This window comes from Propithecus coquereli, unplaced genomic scaffold, assembly GCF_000956105.1.
Source record: "Propithecus coquereli isolate 6110/MARCELLA unplaced genomic scaffold, Pcoq_1.0 Scaffold50, whole genome shotgun sequence".
Taxonomy (NCBI): domain Eukaryota; kingdom Metazoa; phylum Chordata; class Mammalia; order Primates; family Indriidae; genus Propithecus; species Propithecus coquereli.
Window position 1 is genome coordinate 179,881 of NW_012150841.1, and position 10,100 is coordinate 189,980.

The window sequence follows — 10,100 nt, forward strand, 5'->3', positions numbered from 1 at the left end:
GATGTCATTTTCATTCATTCAGACTGGCAAAATTTTAAAAGTAGATAATAAAGTGTTTGCCAGGTTTGGGGAAAAAGTCACACTCATCTATTGTTAAAAAGAAAAGAGGAATTATCGTATCTTTGTCTACAAAAAGAACACATGCTCATTTATGAATGTTAACCTCAGAAAGCCAAGACAAGAAGGTGAGAAAAGAGAACAGCTAGAAATAATTTAAAATATTCAGAAGAGAAAATAATACAGCAAGGATAGGAAGTCTGTGGGATCAGAAACATCACCAGTAGTAAGGAAGTTGAAAGCTACCTGGGCACTCAGTGATTTTCAGGGAGTGTACAGTTTTTACAAGCACAGCACTGACTGGAGTCACAGAAACTGGGTCTGAAAGCTCGTGCTGCCACAAACTTTGCTAAGGTTAAAATCCTTGGTCGACTTGCTTAAAGACCCAGTTCTTCAGATTTCTTACCTATAAATTGGGGATATCTATAAATAGGAGGTTATCTTATAGAGCTGTAGAGTGAAGAATACATTAGTTTATATGCAAAACCACTGAAAAGGCTGGGTACATAAACAATGTCAGGTATTTTTATTAATAAACATTTGATATTCATTCTTTCATATGATTTAATCTCTCAGCTTATGAGGTAGCTATTAGTATTCTCATTTTAGAAATAAGAATTTGGAACTTAAATAATTTGTTAAATAACTAACCTAAGGTCACATAAATTCAATATATGCTAAAACTGCATGAACTATGCCTCTCGGACTGCAAAGTTGGTGAGGTACACCTCACATTACTGCTGCCTCCATAGTAAAGCAAACCTTCCCTCTGCTCCTTGGGGAAAGTGATCATTTGCAGCAAAAGATAATAGCAACTCCCTATTTCTGAGTCTAAGTGAGCACATTGGAACTTCTCATTGTTAGCACAGTAATTAAATGAGAAGTGTTATGACAAAGAAAACAATCACAGAGTGCCTTTGCCATAGGGTTTAAGATTTCATTTTGTTCAGCTTTAATGAGAGCCCTGTAAGGTGCAGAAAGGGGTATCTGATTTTCAAATCATAGGAACCCTCTATAATTAAACCTTGTTATCAAAACATTGCCTACAAGCAGTTGCCATAAACTGATGTGCCTAAGGAAGATTTTTTTTTAAAAAGTTTAAGAGGCTTTCTTGTGAATTTTGTCAATAAAAATGCTAATGTTCAATCTTGAGTGAAAACAACATCAAATAAGTTGTAAGTATTTATTTAGGATTAAAATAATTCATATGTCATTTCTCCTGTTTATTCCTACATGCCATAAAGATTTCCCTAAGTGCAACCTCCTTGTCCATAGACTCATCCTTATTGAGCAAATGCCTGGCGCCCTTTCACTTTTAGTTCTGTTAGCCCTTTTCACTAAACTTAAACCTTTTTTAATTCATCAGTCTATGTTGAATCTTTTGCACCTGATTTTGACTTCCAAATAATAACATCTCTGAAAAGCACAACTATCAACAAAATGATCTGCAGAAACATAGCATTGCAAAGGCTCTTAAATCCGGAAGTTTCAATTCATAAGCAACTCAGCTTAGAGCTCACCAACTGTGGTGTGCAAAATACCAGCGAATGAGTGCTTATTCGCTAGTGGTTTGATGACATAGATAGGATCTAGATGTCTCTCACTGAACTCTGGAATTACATATACACGCAAGTCTTTGGCAGGCTTGCTAAGAATCTTGGGAGCCACTAGCCTGCTCTAAATGATACCAAATATCCCAACACATGGCATATTTGAGAAAAAAGATTCAGTCATCCTTTGTCATCTTCTGATCTTCCGATGACACTAGGGGAATTATATCAATGCACTTTATTATTCGGTTGTCCTCATTCTCATAGTGATGAAAACATTCTTGACAGTGACCACTGACCATGTAGAAATGATCAACTTTGTTTCCTTTTCGAGTCCTTTTACTATATCTTCCTTGGCAAAACTCTTTTGCCAATAACTCTTTTGACTCCATGGCCTTCTACTAATGTCAAGGAGACCAGGGCTGTTTCTAGAGGGGGCTTGTTGTTTCCTGACCATCAAGATGAATCTGTTCTCCACAGAACCACAACATCCAATAGTCTGGTAGAAAGCAAATGTGGCAACAGAAATTGATAGTGTTAAATTCATTAACCAGCAAAAATGGCTGAGCTACTTTGCTAGTCACCAAGAACTTCTGCTCCAAGGGTGTGCTCTCATTTCCCCATGACTAAGGATTACACCCCTAGTAATTTCCTTCATTCCTGTCATTATTTTACCAGCTATAAATGACTATTTAAATAGCAGAACCCCATGTGGTCAAACCAGAGTAAGCATTACAGGGCAACAGCCAATTACAAAGCTGCTATCTGTCAGGAGAGAGTCCTTGGAAGATCACTTTGTGAGAAGTAGCCTCAAAAGATGTCCTTTTGTCACTGGTATACAAATAATATACTGAACTTTGAGCAATTTGATAATAGACACATGGGACCCTTCCTTGTCACTATTCCTTACCAGCCCGATGGCTTTTTACCTACTGTGTCCAGTCTGTTTCACCAGTCTCTCCTTCTCTAATCTTGACAAGATCCTGTGCTCTGTCCTTCATTCCACATCTTCTACCCTCTCTAGACTCCTGATGTTACCACGGCATGTAAACATTAGTACCTAGATGATTGGGGTGGCGGTGGTTATGATTCCAAAGAAGAAACCAGAAAACTAACTCTGCGTTTCTGCTACATTCCAGAACTGGTCATTGCATCCTACTACCCTGGCTGTGAGTGGAAGGAAGAAAGAGAAGACATTGCTGAGGAGCACCTTGAGATTATCTGCAGTGCTGGATGCGGCCATCGTTGGCTGTATCTAAGGAATCATGACCCTGTACACCATGATGCCTGATGCTTGGTGCTCACTTTCTATGGCTCTTCTTTCTCATGTCTATTACCCTGAATGTCTCAACTTTGCTGCTCAGTTTTGAACATGTTGTCCTCCCATCAATAATCTGTATCAAACCAGCAAGCTGATGAGAGACACATACACAACACATAACACAGTAAAGCTAGCTCCTTTCGACACTGCTCCTATAAAATAACATCTCCCTAAGACACATGAGTTATCCATTTTTTCTGTCTTGTATCTTCTATCAGTAAATGCACCAGGATCACTGTTTAGCTGCAGTAATGGCTTCTGAATGCTGTAACCCACAGGAAATTATGTTGATGACAATAAGACAACAGGAGTGGTGGTATCAGGGTGTGATAGACTTACCTATCAAATGAAGAAACACTCGACACAATCTCAAAACCATAAGACTAATCAGCTAGTTTAAAATGATTAAATTATTGGGTAAAAATTAATCAAGCTGAGGATTTTATGGAGTTAAACATTTTAGCCAAAGAAATTTATATGTTATTTCTCTACAAACATCTATCTAGCAAACTAAATGCCCCTTCTTTATTTCCTAAAGATGCAAAGTTTCCCTGATTATGCAGAGGTTGCAAAGGCTAGTTTTCTATACAATTAATGTTTCCATAATCTGATGAAAATTTCTGGCTGAAAATGGTGAAATAATCTCTTTTCTTCCAGTCACAACTCTCACTGAAATCTATTTGCAGCTCATGGTATGCAGAAAAACAGCTCACCAGAATCTGAGCAACACACAAAGTCTGACATTCTCAAGTGGTGTCCCAGAGATACACCACTCACCTGGGTCCTTAAGTATTACAGATGGATGAACTGGGGGTTTGGAGGGCTTGGTGCAAAAGAAATAGCAAGTTGTGATACTCTCAGTGAAATTCTAGGGAAATAATTTTCCCCAATAAGGATATTTCTAAAATATTTGATTATAACCAATTCAAAAAGAAGCTATTAAACATTAAAAATTTACTAACTCTAAAATATTAACATCTTTACATAAGTTGTTTCATTTAAACCTTTCAACAACCCTTCACAGAAGATACTCTCATTATCATTTTTTCCAAATAAGGAAATTGAGATTTATAGAAATTAAATTATTTGCTCAAGTGACAAAGCCAAGATTTGAAGCCAGGTCCAAATCTTGTATTTGTAGTGTAGTGGTTTTGGAATCCTGTGCTGGAATGTTGGAATCCTGGCTCAGGCACTTAATTACTTAAACAATCTGGGTCTTGGTTACCTCATCTATGAAATGGAGTGAACATTAGCACTTAACTCAAGGTTTCTCATCCTTGGCCCTGTTAACATTATGGGCTGCCCTGTGCATTGTGGAAATTGAGCAGCATTCCTGACCTCTGCCCACTAGAGCAGCAGCATACACCGCCACCACCACCGCCGCCACCACCAGCACTCTTTTGTGGCAACCAAAAATGGCTCCAGACATTGCCAAATATTTCCTGGGGCATAAAATCATTATGATTGAGAAGCACTGACCTAAATTAAAGGATAGTTGTAAAGAGTTCATCAGTTAATACATGCAAAGAGCCTGGAAGTATGTCTGGCACAGAATATTTAATGTTTGATGTGATTATGGTAATGGTGATGATGATGATGATATGAATGCATCTGACTAAACTGTATTCATGTTTTATTTAGGCCTGATTTAGGTAAGTATAATTGAAAGAAACCCATGAAAGAGTTGTTTGAAAGAAAATAACTATATAAAAGAGGACTTGTAAGCTTCTAGTTTTTAGGATTATTTAGGGAAAACTCTCATAAACCTATTTCTCTTTTATTAGGTAACAATGTTTTACATATAAGATTGCATATGAAGAGAGTCAAATAAATATTTAGTATAATGTTAGTACGTCTTAGCACAGTACTTAGCACAGCAATACCCTAACAAAATCTATGCCTAGATTTGAATGGATGGAACATAAATCTTTTAAAAGAATGTTACGAATACTATTTTTTCCTTAGTCAGGCTAATTAACATTGAAATGAATTTGTACTTAAGAACAGTCAGTCATTGATTGATATGTTTACTAATAAATGTTCCGACTATGATAAATGTTGAGATTATACATTAAATTAAAATACAAAATATGTCTTACCTAAAGTCTTAACAGGGTCAGAATAATCAGAGTCTGTAAATTGTCCCATGATATTTGTGGCTCTAAATTTAAATCTATAAAATAAAAAAATTAAAACCAACAATTTGCATATCATATGACTTTTCAACGAACAACTTAACAAATAATTATGAAAACTGTTTATTTTTATTCAAGAGAAAATGAATTTGCAAGATGCAAATTTGGAATTGAATCACCATAAGAACAAATAAATACCATATCTATATGAGATGACAATAATTATCTTGTACTTGGGTCTGTTAAATTTGATGGGGTAGTGACCAAAAATTTGGCAAATTCATGAGAAGTCAGCAGTTTAAGCAAATGAAGCAGATAACCTCCCTCAGAGATTTGTTTGGATGAAATGATTTAATATCTGTGAAAGTGCGTTGCACTAATATACTTTATAAATATAAGGTATAATAACTGTTATACCTCTACCACCTTTGCAAATACTAGCAAATCAGATTAGAATGATTATATAGAGCTTGTCTTATTTACGTGTAAACAAGTTAATAACAATGTTTCTTATTTTTTTGTGTGCACAATTGTATTTGCACGTTTTTTATGCTTTCATAGCATTTGAAGTAGAAAAGAGTACAGAAGAAAATCAAGCTTAAAAATTCTGGGTGATTCTAAGATCCTCATAAACAACTGAAATTTGCCTCATTTAAAAGTGAAAAACACAAGGCATTTAAAAATATTTAACCAATAAATCGCAATACATGATTTAATCTCCACCATTATATAATACAATCTTTATGCTTCCATTTGTTATACACAGAGTCTGTTTTGGAAACAAATATGTGAAATAAATAAGAATAAATATAAAACTTGTGGCATATCATTTTCATAACTGTCGTATGTATGATGGGTAAAATTCAGGCAATAACCTAGAATATAAACAAAAGTAATTACATTTAATAATAGATGATAAAGCATTATTTTTTTAATTGTCTAATTTCTCTAACTTGTCTAATGATAACTTGGTCTAAGATGTTCATAAAGAATTTGATAATGCTTTAAATAGCAGGCCTTTTTAAAAATTAGTAGTAAAAATTATATTTTGAAAATCAAATAAGGTTAAGATTTTTTAACTGTAGTCTTATGATACAAAATTAATATAATCAATTCGAGAGGGAAAAATCAATCAATCTAGCAAGGAATTTAATAAATCTAAAATATCAGCATTGATTTTAATATGTCAGGTTATTAGGGTTACAAAATGCCAAATATTAAAGGAAATAGTAAAGATTTCTATCACTCACTCAGATGTTTGATAGGATAAAAAGCAGAAAGTAATTGCTATGAATAACATAAAGGGAAGTCATCATAACTAAAAGAATAGGATAGTGTTTCTAAAAACCTGTACATCAGCATGCATGGCAAAATACCGAGTGAAAAACAAATTAGTCATTCTACAGAAAGAATTAAGTGCTCCTGCATACCTATGTGCTCCAGTAGCACATTTTTCATCTTATCCTTTGTAACTTATCATATCAAATCAAATTACTTTTAGGTTTGCCTGCTTCCCCTATCATACTGTATGTTTATGGAATGTAAGAGTAATGCCTTGTTTATCTTTCCATTGCTAGAGCCTGAAACATCAGGTCACTTTAAATGGTGGACATCCAGTGTTTATCAGAAAGATAGAAGGATGGGTAGATGAATGGATAAAAGATATTAACTAGCTTGCTAACACAATGCATGGCAGACATAAACTATACTTACAAGTATTGCTTTTTTGGCTTCAGAGGTCCATTACAAATTTTATCTTCATTGCCACGAATCATACATGCATTATCAGCACCTATGACATAGATTTCTTCGTTGCCACTAAACTTTGTCTTTCCTTCTGTACATGGAGGGTTAGGAAAGCCTTCATTTGTAAAATATGGCCTTGCTTTATTAAAATATGCATCGTACCACTTTGTTACATTTCCATCATGCTGGGCTGTTTTCAGAAAAAAAAGAATAACAATTATAAGTAATAGATGAATGTATTTTCACATTTATAAAGAGTATTTTTATAATTGCATGAGGATAATCTGGACATAACATCAGTCACTCTATGAACCACCAGAGATGATTCAACTGATCTACATAGATAGGCAGGTAACCCTGTCCTTCCCCATCATACATGAATCTATAGGCATTGTTGTGGAGGATGATTTCTCAGGTAGAAAAAGAACATCCCTCAGCTGAGGGTAACTTTCTTGCTCACACCTCCAAAGAAGCTATCAAGACTCCACCTTGCCAAAATAAAAATAATCCTATTAGCATATGAAATAAATAAATCACATATTTTAATTATGCCTTTTCTTATCTTGGTGAAATATTTTAGGCATCAACAATTGATTGGTATAATTAATGATAATATTGACAGTCTATTAATCTCAAGACTTCTGTGATAATTGGGAACCAATCTCCTATTATTAATTTTGCACTAAAATGTTTTCAGTGTGCAGCAATTCACATTCTACACTATAACAAGATAAATTGATACTCGATGATACCTCCTGTTTCTGCCACAAGCACTTGTACATATTTGATTGGTCCGTGATCATCACTGTAGTAACATATTGGCATTCTGATTGTAATTGTTGTTGAAGTAACAAGCAGTTTTCCTGTGGCATCATAAATAGGGATTGGCTTGGTTTTTGGTTGTGCTGGAGCTATAACCAAAGAAGAAATATCATTACAATAGATTTTTTGTTTCTGGAGGAATACAAAATTTTAAATTCTCATTTTGTGGAGGTAATTTACAGATAAAGTGATTAAAAACATAAATAACACATGAAAGAGGGTTGTGTTTGGATACAGCAGATATTTAGCAATTATTATCTCCTGAAGGCATAATTATGTATGTGAGACTTGCCTGAGATAATGAGGCCCAGGTGTGATTTTCAGGCATCTAATTCCTCTTTACATATTAAAAAAAAATTCCATTTATATATGCTCTCACTCATATATAATTGTCATAAATGCATAAAAATGTTTACGTCTTACTAATATTTTAGTGTAGTTTTTTCCTTTTCTTCTACTTCCTTGAGATGGCTCACTAATTTCTGTTCTAGTCATACCAGCACCCCTCCCACAGTTAATCCACATCAAACATCTGGATGACAGTCTTCCATGTTTTTCTCAATGTTCACATAATCATATTAAAATACATAAATAGTCACATATAACAGACTCTTCTCACTGTTTTATTCTTCTAATGGGACTCTATTATGTATTAGAATTACCCCACATATTGCTTTTCTTGCTTAAATACAACTTGTGTAAGTCTTTTCAAGTCACCAGTGAGACAGAGTCTCACTCTGTTGCCCGGGCTAGAGTGCCATGGCATCAGCCTAGCTCACAGCAACCTCAAACTCCTGGGCTCAAGCAATCCTTCTGCCTCAGCCTCCCAAGTAGCTGGGACTACAGGCATGCGCCACCATGCCCGGCGAATTTTTTCTCTCTATATATTTTTTTATTTTTATATATTTTTTTATATATTTTTTCTCTATATATATTTTTAGTTGTCCAGATAATTTCTATTTTTAGTAGAGAGGGGGGTCTTGCTCTTGCTCAGGCTGGTCTCAAACTCCTGACCTCGAGCGATCCACCTGCCTCGGTCTCCCAGAGTGCTAGGATTACAGGCGTGAGCCACCGCGCCCGGCCAACTCATTCTTCTTAATGACTATAGTATACATTATGTACAGCAGCATCACAATCGCTCAACCATTCATCTAGTCATGGGAATTCACTTTTCTTTCAGCTTTTGAATGTTTTCTGAAATAATTAGCCTTGTACAGTTAGCTTTATTTACTGATCCTTTTATTTCTAAGAAATAGATTCCCAAGAGCAGAATTTCGGGAACAAAAGACATATATGTATTTTTAACTTTAATAGATATTGCCAGAATAATTTCTAAAAGTGCTAATTCAGATTTTACCATCAATGCACACAAATATCTCTAAAATAAATATTTGTAGAAGTTCTGCTTATTCCATTTCATCTTATAGCTATACATATATAATATAAAATATATATACAGATACACACTCCCTTTGAACATCAGTATGTTACTCAACCAAACCTCAATTTCCATATTTTTAAATTATTTTTAAAAGGCATCTCATTGTTTTTTCACAATAGTCTTAGAAAACATTAGAAATAAAAAATAGTTAAAAATATACAAAAAGTCTCTCAATAAAGCCATAAAATTGTTAATATTGTTTTCATTTTACAGATGAGGAAAGGAGCTTATGTCACATAGCTATCAAAGGTAAATGCCAAGACTTGAACCAAATTTTTTAGTCTTGTTTCTTTAGTCCACTCTCTTTTGAGCAGCAGATTCAAATGCAGACTTCTTGCTTGATATATCAGTTTGGGTGCTCTGAGAAGTAAAGGCCAAAATGAGATTAGATGGGAAAGAGGTTTATGGGGGGAAATATCTGAAGAATTAAGGGACAGAGAGCAGGAGCAGAAGGCAAGAGCCCTTAGAACACAGATCACAGGTATGACAACTGTAAAGGGGGAGAAGAAAGGAAGGATTCAGTAGGAAGAGGCTCAGGTTTCAGGGAGCTCTGACACTTCCAGTCAGGTCACTGGGGAGCCCCCAAGCAAAGGTTTCCATTTAGAGGAATCCAACATCAGGCATTACTGTCCACCTTAATATTATCTGACAAATGCAAATTTAATGGACTGTTATTAATTCAATACTCCATTCACTGATGAAATCATGGTATTAGTAGACAAAAATTAATTTCTTTAGGACCTCACCACTGCCACGTGCTCATGTACCTTCTCTAGACTAGTCGTAAGTCTGCCTGCCTTAGGTAGGAAATGAAAGTCAGAACTAACCATCCTAACATGGGGATGGGCAAAGCATCTGAAATGGAAAGTGTTACTAAAGCATAAAAAATAATGCATCTATTGCTGTCTGCACACCTACATGTCTGCCACTGAATAACAAAGAGAAATTAAGATAGTATGACTCATGCTCTTCTTTGGGAAGTCATTTTGTGAAATAACTAATGTTTTTACAGACTCTATACATTTATA

The 10,100-nt window shown here is 34.9% G+C and overlaps 1 protein-coding gene across 1 annotated transcript in view; it reads right to left on the reverse strand.

Annotated features, from left to right (window-relative positions):
- The window catches only part of PTPRQ (protein tyrosine phosphatase, receptor type, Q), a 303,100-nt gene that overhangs the window by 80,111 nt on the left and 212,889 nt on the right, over positions 1-10,100 (reverse strand). The window contains exons 26-29 of the mRNA XM_012656309.1: positions 9,991-10,000; positions 7,562-7,720; positions 6,777-6,999; positions 5,028-5,101 (exon numbers count right to left, since the gene is read on the reverse strand). Coding sequence (XP_012511763.1) covers positions 5,028-5,101; positions 6,777-6,999; positions 7,562-7,720; positions 9,991-10,000 — 466 coding nt within the window. The remainder of the gene's footprint in view (positions 1-5,027; positions 5,102-6,776; positions 7,000-7,561; positions 7,721-9,990; positions 10,001-10,100) is intronic.